Raw genomic sequence first — 20,344 nt, 5'->3', positions numbered from 1 at the left:
GAGCTGACTGGTACTCTCCGCATCAACTTCCATAATGAATTTTTAAAGAGTGTTAGAAGCTGAAGTTATTCTCTCTTCCCAGTCCCACTTCACTTTTCATTTCCTCCAACAAGCACTAGTTGAAAATAAAAAGGTGAATTGGGTCCTGTGGAAGTTCAGGAAGATTCATTAGCTCAAACCTGCATAGGCAAAAATTCTGACCTACCCATAAGTCTTAAGTAATGATTTTCATGACCTTTGGTTTGTATTATTTAGCGAGGTTGTTACATACTTAAGTGACTTGGGAAAGTTTTACACATAGGATATGCAAATATAGTGATCAAAAGACATATTTTGACACATTCAAAACTGATACTACAACTTCTTGGCTCACTCAAGGAGGAGTCCATCCCAAACTAGTCAATAAAAGAAACTTAAGAGAAACTTTGGGCAATGCGTGCTTCCCCTCCTGCATAGGTTTAGGCCAGTTAATTCCATACTAGTTACCAGGTTATGGATAACTGCACTTCTTCCTTGGAGGAGATGTAACAGAGTATTTTTACTTAATTTCAGAGGTAATTTTAGGTCACCTTACCATTTACAAAAGACTTAAGAGAAAAGAGTTTCATTTGTCTTTTTCCAAGTACCTTAGTACTTGCCTGTGAATGAGGGGGTTTGCACTGCCCTGGCAGAGACACGCGTACGGAAGGGAGCGCCTGAGCGCACCCGAGCCCGCTTCCTCGCAGGGCACACACGATGAGGTGGTTGCCAGCACAAGATCAGCTCATTACTGAATAGTTTTACAGATGCAATCCCTTCTTCCAGGGATCCCTTCTCTTAAAGCAGATTTAAATTGAGACCTAGCCTCCTTTATGCATTTGTATATTTTTTATACCTATATGTATATACTTACACATATACACACATGTATGTATATATACACACACATCTCTAAATTTAGCTAAATCATTTTCTGAAAAGTTATCTTGAAGATGATTGCAGCCCCACATAACTAGACTTCCATGAAAACATAATCTCAGTAGCACTCAAAAATCAGAATCAGATGTTTTAGATTATTGAGACAGGAAAATTAGTCTCAAAGAAAAAATTGCCTAAGAGACAGATTAAACAACAAAAAAAGTGAGTATGAGAGCAAGCAAGCACAACAAAAGTCTGGGAGGCACATTCACATTGGTAAGTGATCAAGGATCAAGTGATCAAGGGATCAATCTCTAACCCAAGGCTGAGAGGTTACCAAATCAGGAGCAGAGTTCAAAAACAAAACAAGGCTCACGCAGCAAGTGGTAAACTGGGACTAGATGAAAGCACAAGCCTAAAAATACTATCGAGTCAGAAGTGCCTTATACCCTCAGAAACTGTCATTCGCAGCCTGAGCTGCTGTAAGCAGCACGCATTCTTAGTCCATCCCAAAATGTACTTTTACCTTAAAAGAAACCTAAGTTTCATTTTAAAAGCTAGGTGTGGAATGCGAGCGCACCCAGTTCCATGATTGCCTTAATTCAGGCCTACTAGCCCTTGCCTCCACTCCTTAAAGCCTTAAAGTTCTTTCTCCTCCAGAAAGAAAATACATTGGCTGGCTTTCAATTTACTCCAGAATGCTATCATTAAAAAAAAAATAATAAATAAAAATAAAAATAAAAATAAAAATAAAAAACACTCCACCTTTTTATTTGTGACTAACTCCTGATCAAGGGGGATTCAAAAAAAATTAAAAAAAGCTACTTGTAGACATATCTTAAAAGGGTGCAAAGGGTTGTGTGTTTTTTTTTTTTTTTTTTTTTTTTTCCCCCTTTGAAAACAGTTTTGAAAACCAGATCATGGTCAGTGGAAAGAAAACAGCTGCTTTGAGCAAAAGAGAAAATCTCTACTTAGAAAGGTCAGTGTCCACGCCATACTCCAAGGGAGTATGTGCATCACTTATCAGCTTGCTCCCACTGAACGGATCTTGGATACACTCTTCTTAAATAATAAAACAAAAAAGTTATTTTTAAATTCAGTGATTAAGTTGATATGTTCACTAAATACAGAAAGTCTATGCTTTTGTCATGAGTCAAGAAAATCCCAGACTGAAGGAGTTCAAATTCTGATTTCTCAGGACGTAATCAAATTCTGAACATTTTCATAGACAAACTTTTTCCCCATGAATAATCTTTTGGCAAAACTTAAATTATTCACCTTTGTGTGTATAATAGTACTTACATGTACCACTAAACAGTGGAATAAAACATTAGAGATATTAAGTGATCACAGCTTGCTTAAAGTATTTTTCACTTGACAGGATTCTTAACCGATTATCTTTATCAAGACAATTGAATATACTGGTGTGAGGTCTGAATAAATGCACTAAGTTCAAAGATTTTTTGTCTCTTTATTTAAACACAAATACATTTACAGCATGCAGGTAAGTTAAAACTATATGGCGTCTTCCCCAAATCAATTGTTTAATGCATCTTCAGTGTACTGAAGTTAAATTATCATATTCCACAGGTAGACTCGTCCTCTCATGTCAAATTTAGAGTTACACACAGTAGTGAGTCAGTATTTAAGTTATGTAAATAATTTAGTTGTTCACCAGAAATAAATATTATTTCACCCAGTTCCTACCCTAAACCATCTTTTAAAAAATATGATCTAGAGGAACATCAAAGAACCATTCAAAGACTGCAGGTTGAAACAGCAGTGTACTGAACATTCCCTGTATAGGCTGAATATTTTAATTTACAAAAAACAGTAATTGTCCTGTCCAGCTGACATGACAGCCAAACCAGAAAAAACAAAAACAGAAAAACAGATTTATATTTTTCTTAAAACATTTTAAGAGGCAGTTCTTGGTAAACTTCAAAGGTTTTAAATAAAAAAGTTTAAATATAAAAAGGTGATGTACACTGAGAGCTACAGGCTAGTTACCATTTATTTATTTTTAAACACAGAAATTTTCAGCACCAAACCCCAAGATAATTACCTACAGGAATGAAATCCCCCATTCACAGGCATGAGAAAAAAATCCTGCTTCATTTGAATGTATTTTCAAGAAAGTTTTTATGATTGCAATTTAAGAAGGTCTGAAAACCTGTGGTTAACACAGAGATAACAAACAGTGCTGTTTCCATTACGTGAAACTTCATCTAAAACAGTTTACTGTTACTTTACTTTTCTCAGTGTGCAGTCTTTAATCATGCTCTAAAACAACTGTATGTTTGGAGTGTTTGGCAGTCTTAAACAAAACAGTCTTTAAAAGCTGAAAATTCCAAAATAGTGAGATTTGTGATGGATACACTCAGCCCTTAAAAATCAAACTATTAAAAATTCAAGCTTCTGTTGTTATAGAAAAGAGTGAATAAAGGTCTCAAATCTGACTATGCTCCATCATAATATAAATATTTTGTATATTTATAATATAAAAGTCTAAAGTGATTTGCCCTCTAAAGAGTCATAGAATCTCTACTGCTTCCACAGATGAATAACCAGCAAAAAAAAAGGTCAACTAATAGACAAAGTTGGTATTAACTGGCTCTGAAAAGCTAATTTTTATTTTATTTTTTTTTTTTTTTTAGTAATATTAAATTTCTTCTTTCTCAAAGATCTGGTGACTACTTTCTATCGAGAAGAAGGATGTTCTAAAAATTGTAGTGGCTAAACCCTATGAATAAGTTATGCAAATTATGCAGTAAGATTTTAAAACTCAGGTTCAGGAGTATTAGAGCTCCAAACAAAAAAACAAAAACAAAAAACGTTTCATTTCATTAGCCACTTTACAGGACTTTATTGCAAAGAGAAGAAAAATATTTGACAACTACTACTTTGGACATTTCATATACCTACTTACAAATGCATTACAAATACAATTCAGTGTAGTACTTTTTTTTTTTTTTTTTTTTAATGCATGCCTCTGGGATTTCCAGACACATCAGCTTTAAAAAGACATGTAAGACATATCCTTTATTAATAAATTTGAATTCATTGCCCAGTTGCTGTAATTCTTATTTTTTGCTTTTCAAATTGAAAATTAAAATTTTAGCCAAAATTCCAATACTGTGTATGTACTGGAATATCAAGGTAAATTCTAGATTGCGCTATCTCATTTTGCTATTCTAAAATAGCGGAAGTGAATCGTCATAGAAATAGATAAACGGATATGCAGGCTCATCAGAATGAAGCAGAATGTTTTCACTCCACCAGTCTATACTGTGTGTAGAATCAGGAACAAGACAGATGAGATACTCCATTGCTAAAGACTCTTTTGTAAACTTAGGTTTACTTTTGTTACTGTACAATATTTATTTCTAAATAACCCGATGAACGGGCATTTTACAGATAACAGTTAAATAGCCTTGTTCAAACTGAACTCTTTAGTTCCGTGGTATAGGGACAGCAGTGCCTGATGGCAGTTGTAAGCACACTTCAGTATTCTTATATTGTACAAATAAATTTAATTCCAATGCTCTATGTAGCATTCCAGGAGAACTTTTATATAGAGTGCTGTTCTAATTCAGAGAGTGGGACATGTAGTGTTATGTAGAGTGATAAAAAATGAAAATATACTTACACTGTTGCACATTCCCTAAGACAATAAAATGTACACAAATTAAGCCAAAAAAATTAAACTAAGATTTTCTTAACGTACATTCAACTTGGCACAGTGCAGACTAAATTTAAGACATGAAAGACAAACCATGTAATGAACAGAGCTACACTTTAAGTAACATGTCGTTTTTCAAGACGCCAAAATTGCACTCTAGTTTTTCTGGGGGGGAATCAGTTAGCAGAATTTGTAAAAGAGGGAGAGCGCTGTACAGGCCAGATATAATTTATACATTTTCAAAAAAATAATCCTACAATCCCCAAAGGGAGAGATAATTGTCATGGAATGACTCTCTCTGTACGATATCCAATCCTCCTCGCATTGCATTTACTTTTCAGCAACTGTAAAGGAGAAAAATAAAAGGAGTTAAGTGCATGTATCACATAAGCCAAAAATGCCAAGCTATTTATACTTAAAGTAGACCACATTCACTATTTACATAGCCTTTAAGAGCTCAATCCCTAAAACACAAATAAATGCTAATAAAATATCTACTTTAGAATGAGAAGTTACGCAACACTAAGCATTTAATGTCTCTTACCAAGACAGATTTACAGTAAGGAAAGCTGACAGAGGCAGTCAAAATTAGATACTCAAAGCAGTAAACATCATAAACAAGTCAATTAGAACGCAACTCCATTTGTCATGACTACTGTTACCTTTACATGGAAGTAAGAATTGTCTTGATACTGCCTACCTAAGGGCTTCTGCACAAAGTTTTGTTTTTGCTTTCTTGGGAAGATGAGGTACAGAGCGAAGAGATCCTTTAACACTATCCACTAAAAAAAGCTTGATTTGTATTGAGAAGTAGCAATTGAGCACCTTTATATTTCTTTAATACATCCAGAATAATTTGTTAAAGGGTGATCTCTAAATGTAAAACAGTACATCATGTTTCTACTGTACCAAAACTTCTACCAAAAGTTCAGATGCTTAGTATCTGTATTAATCCACACAGCAACTAGTAAAATAACATATATTACTGCAGAGAAAAATGCTACTGGCTGTCTTGCAAGTTGTGAAGAGGAGAAAAATCTCTAATTAAGATCTTCGGTAGTATTTGCATACTCAGAAACAACTTACAAAAATGAAGGCACTCAAAGTTTTGTTCCCTTATCTGCATACACTCAATGACCTCTTCCAAAAAACAAAATAGGAAAACTAGAATAAAAAGAGATGCAAGCTCAAAATTTAATTACTTATTGCTGATTGTATCAACTATTATGCATCTCTCGCATGTCTTTAAGAATACTCGAGATTGAATAGGATCTATTTAGTTATAGGCAAGATAGTTTGCTTAGACTAGCTCATGATACAGTAAGAATCTAAAATAAATGTAGTGAATCACATATTAGATATGAGTCTCCACTGACTACAAAGGCAACCTAGGCAACTTATGTCAGCTGACCAAAGCAGATGTCTGAAAATTAATTTCACCACTAGTCCATGATAATCAAATGCCTGTGACTTACCAGCACCTTAGTCTTTCATAGTAAATATTACTCAAGACTGAAATACATATTACTCCTTCCTGTTCTTTACTAAGGGACACCGTTGAATACAAACAGGTATTGTAACTAGTGCTACAGCCCAATTTTTTCTGAATACAAGAGGACACTTTGAAAGGTCAGCTAATAAATAGAAAAAATAATGGAAACAAAGTTAACATAAGCTACTCTAGAGCCCTTCAAAAGAGAAGCACCTTGGAATCAAACACCATCCAATCATTCTAGGAGTATTTTCAAACTGAAGCCAGACAAACTCAGCCAAGAGAATGTCGTATCAGAACGGTCAAAAAAGTGAAGCTGATGATGGAGGATGCACTAAAGCATTACTGAGGGAATAAGACCAACAGATCAATTACAATGCAAAGGCTAGTTTAAGAAAAAAGAAATCTGTAAATAACTTTGCTTAAGTACCAGACTCAGTACAGTCATCTTTTCAGTTTTTAAAATGAACGCATTAACTTCAACTACTGTAATTGTATTTTAACTAGGATAACATTCTGAAGTTACTGAATGAAGACATGAATATTTCTGTTAAATACTTCCAAATCACTGACACATGAAGCAACGAGCAAGTTTGATAAGATCAGAAAGGAAACAACATATAATAGCATCATTTTTTTTACTTTATTCTTGAACGCTTTTTGAAGAAAAGTTTTTTAAAAATACTTGCAAGTCAAAACAATTAAACTGTCTGACCACTCCCACTCACCAAAAAGCCATTCGTTACTTGCTGTTGCAAGTAAGTAGATCTATTACTGTTTTTATTTTCTGTTCTACTTAAAGTATGATTCTCAGCTCCAGAACTACCCTTTTACAATAAATGCCAATTTTAAAAACAAAACCCAATAGCATTAGTAAAATGTACATGTGTATATCATTCCTCTAACTGTAAAATTCAGTAAAAGACAAATTAGTCAGACTATTCATGTGACTGCACTCAGCTGAATGGATGATAATGAAACTAAAGTGGCTTAATCACGCATTTAAAACAAACCCCAGAAGACAAACTCACACTTTGTCCTGTCGTCCTCCACCTCCACGCAGTGCAACCGGCTGGCTGTTTTGAGTGAATGCACCCCCTCCACGAATTGCACTTGGATGAGTTGGAGAAGCTGCTGGATGTTGCCCCGGACGGATAGGCTTAGCTATGTGAAAGGAGACACAACTTCAGAATATATACCTCACAGTTTTATCTGTGATTATTTAAGTTTACTAATGCTTTATTTTACAACATCCTAAAATTAATAATCAAAATTGTATAAATTTTAATTACAGGAAAACAACTTTAGGGATGATATTCTGAGAACCTGACATATTAGCACCTAATCTATTTTTCCAGAGCTTGTTGTATAAGTTTTTGGTTTTATTGTCCCTACTACAATTAAAGATAACAAAGCTTTTGTCAACAATTATTTTCACATGTATAGTGTCCCACATAATATATTTCCCTGTAAGAGTCCTACACCCTAGCAGTAAGTACTCAAATAAAACGTATCCCTCAAACTTTAGCTAAGGCTACGTTAATGTAAATGACTACATTCTACTGTCTTTCCCACATCTATTTGATTGAGTCACTAGTTACTCTGCCCTGTAAATGGCTCCACATACTGGTTGTTCCACACACACCACTGTTTCAACAGCTTCTTACCTGCATAGCAGCGTAGAACTTACTCTACTGCTGAACTTCAGAAAAAGTAATTTTGACAGGTAATTCACAAACTGCATACACTTTCATAAACATATAGTTTTGCACTTGCTCTTAAGAGGACATACACACATAACTAACACACAACTTAAAAAAATTGTTTAGTATGACAGAACTTTGTAATTTTCAGCAGATAGCGTGGATATAAAGCATATACAGGTAGCAACTACAGAGAAACTCGTTTCAGAATTTCTACCAAACCAGCGAGCTGTTCTCTAGTAAGACATGCTCTGTTCAAATAGATGTTTAAGTACAAGAGGCTTTATACCTGTAGTATGTTTACTAGAGAACTCTGCTCTTCTTACTGGTGATCACTTGATAGAGAAAGCAGCAAAGTATCTATCTTTGACCTGCCACCCAATGCAGCCAGCAAAAGAAATCATCTCAGTTATTTCTGCAATAGCTCTTTGCAGATCTACAGAATATGAGGAAAGTTCAACTCTCATACTCATTTCGGCAGCATCAGCTGAATATAGCTGCAACAATAATGCAATAGGCATATTTAAGTCCTCCATAGGTCACGCTACTCTCCTGGCCTTCAGCTCTTGACAGCTTAACAGCAGGGTCAATAGGGGGACCAGATGAGTATAACTGCCTTCCCGTCACAAACTAAGAAACAGTCCCGGCTATTACACTTTCCCATCCCACCACCACCACTCTTTTCCTTAAGGAAGGGTTATGAAGCACTACATTTTGGAACAAGAACAGAACAGAAAATTAGGTGTCTTTGGATGTCAGCTCTGGCTTTTGAGAGTCCATGTCATTCATTTCCACCCCTAAAATTTATTAGTCTAACAAAGCAAGACTTCCTTTTTTTTTTTTTTTGTTTTTTTTTTTTTTGGTAACACGCACACTCCCACAATTTGGCTCTTAACTAAAACACAGATCTTGCCAGAAATGGGTGCATGTATGTGGCTCCTATTAAGGTTAAAAGATGCATGCATACTCAAGACAAAAAAAGTTACGAGCCACACAACAGACACTTTAGGAGGTGACGGATCCTCTTTTACTAACCAATCTGTGCAGAATGTCCTCGCCTGGCCATATTCTTGGATCTTACAGCTTCCTTTATACGGTCTACTTCCTGCTGATACCGTTTGCGATCACGAGAGGCATTCTCTTTGGCTTCCTTCAGTGCGGACTCCAAAGCTTTAACTCTCTCAGCTGTAGCCCTAAGTCGCTTCTCCAGTTTAGGAAGTTCACAGCGAAGATCTGCATTATCACGTACCAGCTAAAAATATATGAATAATTGAATTATTTTCTTCTTGAAGGAGGCATGGGAGAACCAAAAAAAAAAAAAGCTAAAAAGCCACTCAAAACCAGGCAAGGTAACAACACTACTATACTGTATTTTCTTAAGCTTTTATTAAATCTAACAGTTCAGCAGCAGGATTGTTATTTGAGAATTAGTCACTGTGAAGGAACAAACTAATATAACTGCCTACTACCCATGCATTTTTAGTGAGACAGTCAGACATTCCCCTAGATTGATACACTAACTTTAAATGCTAACCTTGGTCTCCTGCAATTTAAATTCAACTATTTCATTACATACCCATATACAGTTAAAATATCTATTAAGAGACTTCATAGGAATACTTTAGTCTACTGTTTTACACTGAAAAAACATTCAAGCCATGGAGGCACTTCTTAATTACATTAAGAGTTATATTATGACCAAAACACACTCTATAATAATCACCTTAAATCTTTTTTTAATTTAAAACTTGAAATTAAGCCTTGTACCTGCTTGTGGACTTTTGTAAGCTGCTCAAGATTATTCTCAAGGAAGGAAATCTTCTGTTTTTGTGCAGCACTGCCTCCTGTATCGTCCGAGTCAATCTCCGCACTCTGTAGTAATAAGGGGGGGGGGGGGAGGGAAGAGTACAAATCTGAATAGAGAGACTAATTCCTAATCTAGTTTTAAATTGAAGTTCATGTAACATTCTCAGAAACGCTAAGTTTTACTACAGTATCATATTACCTTTTTCACTCTAGTAGCTAGATCTTGAACAAACAGCTTCCGAAGATTATGAAGAGTCTGAAGTTCTTTAGCCTACAGTTAAAGAAAATAATTCAAAAACTATTAAAATCAACTCAAGAAAAAAAATGGCATTGGCTTTGGAATATATCACAATCAGCTTACCACAGTCTCTTCCAAACCCTTTAAATCTTGCCTTGCTTGTTCCCGTCTGTCCTGCATAACCCTAAAAGAGAATATGAATCCTAAAATATCTGACCAAAACTGGAAATGTAAGGGGGGGGGGGAGGAGGGGACAATAAAATGTAAGCAAGTCAGTCACTGTTGCTGGCCAGCCCACACATCATGCATCTTTATGATACACAGGGGAAAACAATTGGATTCAAATAGTTTGGAAAAGGACATAAAATACAAACTATTTTAAAATGCTTTTTACAAGTCATTTGAAGAGCAATGTTTCTAACACAGAAAGTATCTTTAAAAGGTCAACACTATATGTAGTCTGGCTCCCTAATGAACTAAGTTCAGCAAAAGTGTGGTATGTCTAGCAAGCCTTACAAAACAATAAAGTCTTAAGTAACACAGCATACAAATAAATCAGAATAAGATGAATTCTCAAGACCAAAATACTATTAAAATTTTAGGCGGTTAAACCGACATTTTTCCTCACAGTAAGGCTACTGAAAGACATTCATGTTGCTTAATGGTTACCTCTACAATGCAGACAAATCAAGTCTTTCTGATTGGTTCAAGTTCTATGCTAAAAAGCTGAAAGTCATCATATGTTTTTAAACGTGATCAAGAAGTATGTACCTTTTCAAAAGTCTACAGAAGTTAAGAATACATTATAGAAATTTATATATGCCAGTAAGGGCATGTCATCAATATTCTAGTGACATTTCCAGGAGATTATGGTCAGATTTCTAATGATTAATAAGTGTTTTGAACTAGTTGACCCTTGGATAATGCCACTGCTGTATAAAGCCTTAAAAAACACATACTGACTTACAAGCAGAATTAAATTCCAAATTCTGTATAAACCATACAGCCTTTAATTCACTATAACACTGTATTTATTTTTTCATGAAGTATAGAGTAGTTTAATCTCAAGTACAGGCAAGCTAAGACCAAACTAGTTAAATCACACATAAGTTACAAAGAAGTAGGGAATTGCTCAATTGTGGTAATCTTTTTCCACTCTTAGAGCATGCAATACTTAGCAATAATAATAATAATAATAATAATAATAATAATAATAATAATTGCTCCAACCTATAGCATATTAACAGAGAAAAAGAGGTGGCCCTCATAATATATCTTTCATTACTTCACTTCCAATTTTAAATATTAAGGCAGTGAATAGGTTCCATTACTCTAGGAGTAAAAAAATTAAGTCAAAGAGAGCTCTGGAGGATCTCTCTTTTTAATAAGCATATCACAGAATGAAAGCCACTTCCTGCATCATACCAGATCACTAGTTTTTAAAAGATTTGACTGTTTCCACACATACCCATTTTACATGCTATTGCCACTTACGTAAGTTCATGCAGTTTTCTACTTTTTTCCTGATCCGTTGCTTTCAACTTCTCATGTTCAACTCTAAGACGCTCCTGTTCAAGCATCATCTTCTGATTTTGGCTGAACAGAGAGAGTAAATATTACATGCCAATACTTCAAAAAGGCAAGGGAGGGAGTAAGGAACAGATCTGCACATCTTTAGCATGTCTAACAAATTTAAGCTAAAGGAGTAAAGACCTTTGTCTTCTCCCTGACAAGATAAAGGTCGAAAAGAAAACCATTAAGTTACAATCCAAATGATATCAACAACAACAACTTAAGCTTCTGATCTGTTGGCTCAAGCAGCTGAACCTATCAGACATGACACTGGAAAAGGCAACACTCAAGTTAGAAACGCAGCACTGGGGGAAACCCTTGTCACCTCCTCTCCATCCTACAGTGTTTCCTTACACAGCCTAGAGATATTTGGCACTAAGAAAATAATCCTAATTACTTACTCTTGTAGTTCAGTGATAAGTTTCTCTTTTGCATCAACCTCATCTCTCAGGCTGCTGATTTGTTTCTGATGCGTCTCGCGATGGCTCTGAATCTGCTGTTCCACAGCTTGCTATTAGAAAAAAAGAGTACGTATTACCTGCTTTAAGATGTCATTATGCTTCATTTAATTTTTAAGGGAAAAAAAAAAAAAAAAAAAAAAAAAACTTACCTTAACTTCATTTGCAGTTTGAACTTTATTTAAGTGCTCCTTCTCCATTTCATGGACTTTTTCTAATAGGGACAGTGAAGAGGAGGAAAAAAAATAAAACAAAAAAATAGTTTTTCATGCAGGTAACTAGGTAATCACAAGGAAGACAGAGGTAGGTGTTATTTCACCCTACACTCCCCCAAACCCTAATCCCTCCAGGAATTTTTTTTACCTCAAAGTATATTAATTAAGTCATATCATCAATTTATCTCTGCTCTTAGTAGTTCTTTAAAACAGCAAGCATGCCTCCCTCTTCATTTAATTCTGTATGCTCAATCACACACACACACAAAAAAAAACATTCTGTAGCAATACCTTTCAACCTAGATAGTATGGAACAATTTCTTTCTTATAGTTATACACTTAAACAAAAAAAGGAGGGGGGGGGAAAGGAGAGGAAATTGCACAAAGATTCCTACCCTGTGCTCGAAGCTGAACTAATTCTTCATTAAGAGAATCTACAGATTCTTCCAGTTGCCTCTTTTTCTGTTCCACATTCTGAAGATACTCAGTCAATGACTTGATCTTAGCTTCATGCTTGTAAAATGGAAAGATTCATTTACTTTGGAAGTAGGTACAATGGAACTATATCTGCATAATGACTTTATACTCATTTTTAAACAAACAACCTGATCTCAAAACAAAAATGTCAACTAAATTCTCTCTAGAAATATGACTATTGCAAGTAGATCTTTAAAGCAGCCTATAAGACAGTGTTTTCACTCTTGACTGGAATCTAGCACATATTTGCCTGGAAGAAAAGGTGTTTTGAATGCTAAATACCATCAGAGGAAAGACAGGCTTTCTATATTTAGAAGACTGAACTGAAATACACATCTCCTGATACAACAAAAGACGAGGAGCTGCATGGAAAACAAAATACAGTGAAGCTTGCATATGTAGATTACAATTTAAAAGAAGTCTCACTGCTAGTCTTTTCTAACAATCATTAAAATGGTCAATCTTACACTAGAAATAAACTTCATCTGCTATGCGAACCTACTATACTACAGCTACTGTAATCTTACTGTGCTAACTCTACCTCTCCAATTTCAAATCATTGCATTAGTATGCAGTGGTCACCAGCCACTGCTTTTGCAGCATTAGTAGTTATCAGACATCCTGTGGTGGTGAACATGTAGACCACACTATTTTATATTAATGTTACAAAAGCATTATTAGGCTACAGCCATATTATGGCAATTCTGACATCCTCTCACTCAGCTCAGTTACTCAGAAGCTTTCAAATTCAATAAAGCATTGAGGATACAGCCAAGAGTCCTGTCAATCGCAACTTTGTGAGGTGTCAAAAACATTAAGCAACTACAATATCTTATTTTTTTTCAGTAGGTTGATGAACGCAAAAGAACATTCAGGAAACATTCTGGAGAAATATTTACCTGTGAAATACGGAGCTGACAGGCAGCCAACTCCTTTTCATTTTCTTCCATTTTCTTATTGCTTTCAGCTTGTGTGCCTTCTAACTGTTTGCAACGCTTTACCATTGTTTTCACTTCTGATTTCATTTTACTAATGTACAGTCTTGCAACAGTGAACTCTTCATCTATCATGCCAGTTCCCTCAGGCTGCTGAAAAGTTTGGAATCACACATTGAGAAAGTTTAGATGACTAAAATACTTAAGTGTGAAATGCAGCAGCTTAGCACCTAGCATTCCTCCCATCAAGTGTTTCCCCTTACCAAAATCACTTAAACTTCAAAATGTAACTCTGCTTTACCCAATACTGTTCACATCCATTGCCAGACTTGTATGAATAAACTAGATATATTACATGCTTAGTAGATTAGCTCAACTTCCCACTCCTACAAATTTATTCTACAGATTTACACTGCTGCTGATAGCCTTATTCTACAGCAACCTTTTAAATTTATCTTTTATTTCACTTCCACAATCCATTAATATACTGACTGCCACTGCAGGTCAGTACCAGACTTTGGAGATGAAGCTGTTGATTATGACGTGTTTCACAGAACATTTTAACAGTATGAACTAAAGCAATAAGTCAGAAAATAATGCCTGCACTACTTTGTCATTGCATAATAATTTCTGTCTGAAATATGATAAGTCACAATATAAGCACAGGATAAGCAAATTCGTTTTTCAGTGCTTATGCCCCAGTTATTAACAAACATGAGGCTTCCCATGTTCATTATCTTTACTGTACTAAGAACTCTGATCCCAGATATTCATAATGTACATGTGTAATGAATGTCATTAAAAATTGCACTAATGTTTACCTTGACATCATTATTTCCTACTGCAATTCCTATTTCTGCAAGATCTTTTAGTAAGGAGGCCATCATCTCTGTTGCTCGTTTCTTCTGATGGTTGGTCATTTCTTTCAGCTTCTGAAGCTCTGCATCTATACTGGCTAAAGTGACCTACAGCAAAAGAAGTTACATTTTAATGAACAATAAATAGTCTTTATTTTTAAAACTTTTTATTCTTTATTTAGAATATTTATTTATAATATAGCAAGATACGGTTGCCTACTGAAGTGTCCCATTCTGTTAGGTTTGAACATAGAATATTTAAAGAATAATAATAGAAATATTTAAGTATGCAGTTAAAAAAATCTATATATACAGAAGTTCTACAACGACAATATTTTTGTAGTAATTTACATTTTTGTCAGAAGACAGATTTTCAGCTCATGGAATATAACCTTACAACTCTGCAGCAAAATTTCTGCAACCCTGTTAACCATGTATATGCTGAATGTTAGTTTAAGTATGGCAAAGGGCTCTATTTATAGCAAAAAGGATACACACGTTCATTTTATTAACTGCAAGTTTTATCTTGTTCACCATATTCTGACAGAAGAAAATAATTTAGTCTTTACACGCAGAGCTCAACTTTTTCCTGCTTGCAAATCAAGAAATGGCACCTGGTCCTTAGAGTTCAGAAGTACTGCAGCTATTCTACAGCAGACTTTCAGCCAGTCTTAGTTGCTGTGGTTATGTTTGCAGCTCAGCAGCCTGCATATTCGTATAAAACAAGTAACCCATATTTGCAAGTAGAAATAACCAGGAACAAGTCATCTTTCTCTAATACAGTATGTTGCCTTTTCTCCAGTCTTAACCAATTCCCTGGAAGTTTACAGCAGGAAAGGTTCAGCAGAGTGATGCCAAAGGATAGTTATGGCATGGGTCAGCTGTTACAGACTGACAGCACTGAAACATTTTTTTAGTTTTATTGCATTTCAGAACAGCTGCTGCTTTCTCCTAAATTGAGTTGTTCACGACACTCAAAGGACATCAGTTAGAACATCTAAACTTACATGGTAGTCTATACATTAATTCAAAATAAAGTCAAAACATACCACTAACCCATTCCACTAGAATTTAAAATTTGTGAGTAATAGGAAAACCAAAGATCATCTGACTTTTGGTGGAACCTTGGTCATGCAAGTTATCAATAAGTTTATACTTGCATGTATTCTGAACTGCATAAAGAGAGGTTTCTTGATTTTGTGATCCTCAGTTTTAAAGTCACAGTTCAGCCTGGACAAATCTTATGAGCTGAAGCTTGAAAACCTGATGTGCTAGAAGACCCAGGCCCACTAAATTTTCATCTTCCAGACCAAAGTAGAATGTATGCATTCTGAGATTGATGCAACAGGTATATTGGAACCTGGGCCCTCTTTCAGAAGAGATGCTCACTGTTCAGGACTACTCCTTTCAGGACATAAAATAAACCCCCTATTCTTGAAAGTATCAAGATAGGGCATGCAAAATACAGCATATATACTGTGTGCAAACATCTGTTCCTTTTCAGGAAGACTGTAGTATGTTCACTGCAATTTTAAGACTGGAAATAGTTTGGAGCAGATTGTTATCTGAGGATTGCTTCTGCTGTACCAGAAAGACTCAGAACTAAATCAGATCACCAGTATGTAATGAAAGCGTTAATCTCTGACACCTAGGATTTCTTTAAGTGCTCTTAAGGCGGTGAAATGCCATAAGTGCTACACAGAGCTGTCAGGTCCAATATTCACTGTGGATTTTACTGATGTGTACTGGCTTTAGCAAATCCTCCTTTGCTAGGGCTAGTATTCTAGGCCACAAACTGAGGAAGCATCAAGTTGAACTAACTGATAGTATTTAAGCATTTCAGAGAAAGCTAAGCTTGCAGTGAAATAGCAACTTCTTCCTATTCAACAATGGTTAACTCAAGGCAAGGAGCCTTACAATTTCACTGGATAAAGCGACTTGAAACTTTTATATCTGCATCTCAGTTCTGTCAATTTGTATCAGCAAATCAAAACTGCAATAATTTTGGAATGTTACAGACTAACATAGTTTTCCCGGATAGTTTCACTAGACCTGTAAAGTTAGCTGACTTGAAACAATCTAAATGACAGACTGAAGACAGAAACAAATTCTGAAACAGCAAGACGACTTTCAGATCATTGCTGCCATGAAATAATTCTTAGAGGTTCCTAAATGGGTAAAGAAGGGAGAAAGAGCCATATATAATGAATATCAGCTATTTAGAACATCCAGAGAAGTTGTGGAGTCTCCTTCTCTGGAGATCTTCAAGGCCCGCCTGGATGCAACCCTGTCTAACATGCTCTAGGTGACCCTTGCTGAGTGGGGAGGTGGGACTAGATGATCTCCAGAGGTCCCTTCCAACCTTACCGATTCTATGAAATCTCATTTTTTCCTGGTATGAAACAAGTTTTAGAGTTAAGCTTTCCATTTTCCTAAAAAGCCTTTAAATGACTTTGAGTAAGAAATGCAAGTAAGGCAAAAAAAAGAGTTAAGTTGAAGACAGTAATTCCTTTGTTTCAATTTCCTACCGATTTTTGATTGAGTTCATCACTAAGCAGTTCATATTCCTTTGCCTTATCTTCTACTTCCTGAGACTTCTGATCATAGTTGACAGCTAGTTCTTCAAGGGCCTGTAGCACCTCTTTCACTTCTTCTTTAGATGCATCATTTTCAGCTTGGAGGCGATTCAGTTCTGCTTGCAGGTTGTCTTGGTCCCGTCTGGTAGAAGCGAGAAGCTGCAACATTGACAGAAATTTATAACAAACAACAACAATAAAAAAAAAATCAAGAAATTAATACTTTCACCTACTATAATACCAAATATTTAAGTTTTTGCAATGCCCAGCATCATGGAATAGGTATGCTCAGGACAAGTATAGAGAACGTAATAAAAAAACAAAACTGCTCATCTATAACCAGAGACACTAGTTTTAAAAAAAATTTTCAAAAAGGAAGTGATCATCAATCAAAACCTTTCAAAGCAGCAGCTAGAAACACACATGAAATGCAGAAGGTTTTCAAAAGAGAAGCTGAAAACTATTCACAAGTTACAAAATTTTCAATAGGTAGGCATTACACTTTCAGCATTTTAACAGCTGCTACAGAGGAATAAAAAAGGCAAATGAAGATTTGCTAAAGAGGTAGATTTATATAAATAGAGTAAATAAGAGCTCCAACTTCCTGAGTTCTCAGGAATCTTTTCCTCTTTTACATATACACCAAGTATTTTTTTGTTTGTTTGTTTTTATCATGGTGCTCTATAGAATTATTTTCTGTATCTTGGCTAAATAAAATCATTAGAATCATTATTAACACATAGTACATCACTGGCAACATGTACGTACAAACAGTTTGAATATTCTAGCAAGTATGATCTAAAGTAACATATACACACTTCTCCTTTCATTAAGGACCATTACATCTTTGTTTGCTTCTCCCTCCCCCTCCAATATGCCTGTGCAGCAATACCAGCCAACAGTAAACTTAAAATATCTTGATTTACTGAAGAAGCCTATTTTAGAGTTTTGACAAATCGCTAGCTTTCTTTGCTGAGAACAATACCCAATGGGTTAGTGTAAAATATTGTAATTCCTTTCATTTTCATGGAAGGTTTGAGGTTGAGCTTAAGTGTAGCTGGCTCCATTACTACAGCATAAGTGAGGCAACTGAATAGGAAGAGCATTTGGGTTAGGAATAAAAGAGAACTATTATAGTAACAAGCTACTCCCTGGTCAAACTGAAACTCATTTTAAAACATCCCCAACTTCTTTAAATAGAAAGATGCAAGACAAACTCACCTCCTCCTGATCCAACATTTGCGTTTTTAGTTTTTCTACTAGTTGGCTCTGCTGATTAATTTCTTCATCCTGCAGTTGAAATAACAGTGAGAGAAAACAGATGTCAGATACTCAACCTTCCATATTTTGAGGCAATTATAGATCTGAAAGCAATAAAATTTAAAAGAAATATCCCTTTGATTCACTAGCCTATGCATTACTCTTAACCTAGTATGTATTGACAAAACATCACACTTCAAAGACAAAATTCTTACATCTATGTTTTTGCAGATCCTCTCTAAATTCTAACATCTAAGAAACACTTAAGATTGAACTCAAAGATTCTTTCTCCAAATTTAGTACACTCTGGTAAAGTTTTAAATTATGTTCAAATCAAATAGGCATAAGCTCAAAACAGTAGCTTTTTTTTTTTTTTTTTCCTTTTTTCTTCCAATCACTAGTTTTTCTGCTTACTCATTATTTTCCTCCTTCTAGTCCAATGTTATTACAAAGAATGTTAGGAATGTTCTACCTTCAATGAGTAGATATATTATCAAAGATTCTCACAAACTTTTCCTTCTTTAATCTTTTTTCTCACTGAATTTGTTTTTGGTAGTTTTTTGTCAGTTTCAGCAAAGTGCAGAAAGCAAATAGGACAAGATACTCATTTAGCACCAGGTAAAGCATACTGATTTCTCTCAAGCAGACCTTTAGAATTAGAGTAAGGCACTCCAGGGATATGTTCAAGCAAGCAGTACTAACAAATGAAGAATGGCAAATTCAGTATTAGATAATGTAGTTCAAGACGTTTTCCACAAGGTCTTACACTAAATAAGAACGTCATACCTTGTCATCCAGTTGTTTGTATAGTTTGGCAATTTCTTCCTCACATTTTCTTCTCTCAGCATCAGTGAAATTGCCAGTTACTCCAATTGTGGTAGCTGGTTTATCATTAATAACAGTAATATCCTTGTCCACTGTGAAAGCTTCTAAATTAGCCTTCTCTTTGTCAAACTGCTCATCAACTGGTACAGTCTCCCCTTAAATAAAAAACACACTTATAAAGTATTTTTGTACAGTCATGCATTAAATACCTTTCAGAAAGTCTTGAAAAGTATTTCATATTCCCTAGTAACGGTACAGGTTCACGGTTAATAAGCAATCACGTTCACAGATTTCATGACAAAAAAAAATAGCCATTAGATCATCCAGGCTGAGCTCCTCTTTATCACAGGCCATTACATTTCACCCAGTTACTCTGCTATGAGTTCCAAATCCCTCATTAAATTGTATTGTTCAGAATCCTAACTTGTCCTGAAGACATAAGAGAATCCTCTCCCCCTCAGTAGTCTGTTCTGATAGCTAGCTAGCTATATTTACTGTGAAACTACTTTACTTCTAATACAAATACTTGTCTGGTTATACTTTCTTTCCTTTTCACTTTCACTGAGCCTCTTCCGATGAGAGCACTTCACTAACTTAATGTGCAGAAAATGCCACATACTAGTGACGACACTTGGCAGTGCCTAAATTCCTAAATGCCTAAAACATTTTGTGCAGTCCTTGGATGATATGGGCTCTCTTCAACACTCCAGTATATTGTGTCAATATTTTAAAAGAACTACACTTAACATTTTAGGTGTGGCCTCATACTATCTCCATACAAGGAATGTGAGAAAAAAAATATATATATAAATCACATCTTACTCAGCTTATTTAAATAAGCCCATTTTTGTCAGATTTACACCAGGATGTGGTGCAGGAATTGTCTGCATGACTACAAAACCATCCTCCACAGCTGCCAAACTCCAGGATGCATGTTTCTGTAAACACAACCTGTGGTCTTCTTCCTGAATTTAACACCTTGCATTTAATTTGCACTTTGCAGATTCCGCAAGCCAAGAGATCCCAAATATTCAGGAAGAAAGGAAGGCACACATTCTGTGCTGGGATGCTGGGAGCAATTTTTTTTTTTTTTTTTTTTTTTTTTTTTTTTTTTTGCCTATAAAAATAGTTGATAGCTTTTAGATGAAGACAAGTTCTTATGATATCAATTTGAATTGGAAAACTAGAGGCAATAATTACTCAGCTTCTGTATTTACAATTCATATCACTTAGAAAATATAAATATTTTATACAAGATGAATTTGAAAAAATTCAATCTAATTTTCCCACCAAAGCAAGTGTTCAAAAACCTAGCCAATAAACTTTCAGATGTTTTTCCCTTTGTGCAATT

At 35.2% G+C, this 20,344-nt stretch overlaps 1 protein-coding gene across 2 annotated transcripts in view; it reads right to left on the bottom strand.

Annotated features, from left to right (window-relative positions):
* Positions 1–2,348: 2,348 nt before the first annotated feature.
* The window catches only part of KIF5B (kinesin family member 5B), a 36,789-nt gene continuing 18,793 nt past the window's right edge, over positions 2,349–20,344 (bottom strand). The window contains exons 12-26 of one of the 2 annotated variants that reach the window (XM_062568937.1): positions 18,955–19,148; positions 18,130–18,198; positions 16,861–17,067; positions 14,297–14,440; positions 13,440–13,628; positions 12,459–12,576; positions 12,001–12,062; positions 11,792–11,901; positions 11,313–11,414; positions 9,942–10,002; positions 9,780–9,851; positions 9,542–9,646; positions 8,810–9,026; positions 7,103–7,235; positions 2,349–4,923 (exon numbers count right to left, since the gene is read on the bottom strand). In XM_062568937.1, coding sequence (XP_062424921.1) covers positions 4,917–4,923; positions 7,103–7,235; positions 8,810–9,026; positions 9,542–9,646; positions 9,780–9,851; positions 9,942–10,002; positions 11,313–11,414; positions 11,792–11,901; positions 12,001–12,062; positions 12,459–12,576; positions 13,440–13,628; positions 14,297–14,440; positions 16,861–17,067; positions 18,130–18,198; positions 18,955–19,148 — 1,790 coding nt within the window. In that variant the 3' untranslated portion in view covers positions 2,349–4,916. The remainder of the gene's footprint in view (positions 4,924–7,102; positions 7,236–8,809; positions 9,027–9,541; positions 9,647–9,779; positions 9,852–9,941; positions 10,003–11,312; positions 11,415–11,791; positions 11,902–12,000; positions 12,063–12,458; positions 12,577–13,439; positions 13,629–14,296; positions 14,441–16,860; positions 17,068–18,129; positions 18,199–18,954; positions 19,149–20,344) is intronic. The other variant, XM_062568938.1, reaches the window with a different exon arrangement.

This window comes from Rhea pennata, chromosome 2 (genome assembly GCF_028389875.1).
Source record: "Rhea pennata isolate bPtePen1 chromosome 2, bPtePen1.pri, whole genome shotgun sequence".
NCBI classification, from domain to species: Eukaryota; Metazoa; Chordata; class Aves; order Rheiformes; family Rheidae; genus Rhea; species Rhea pennata.
This window is presented reverse-complemented; position numbering and strand designations above follow the sequence as displayed.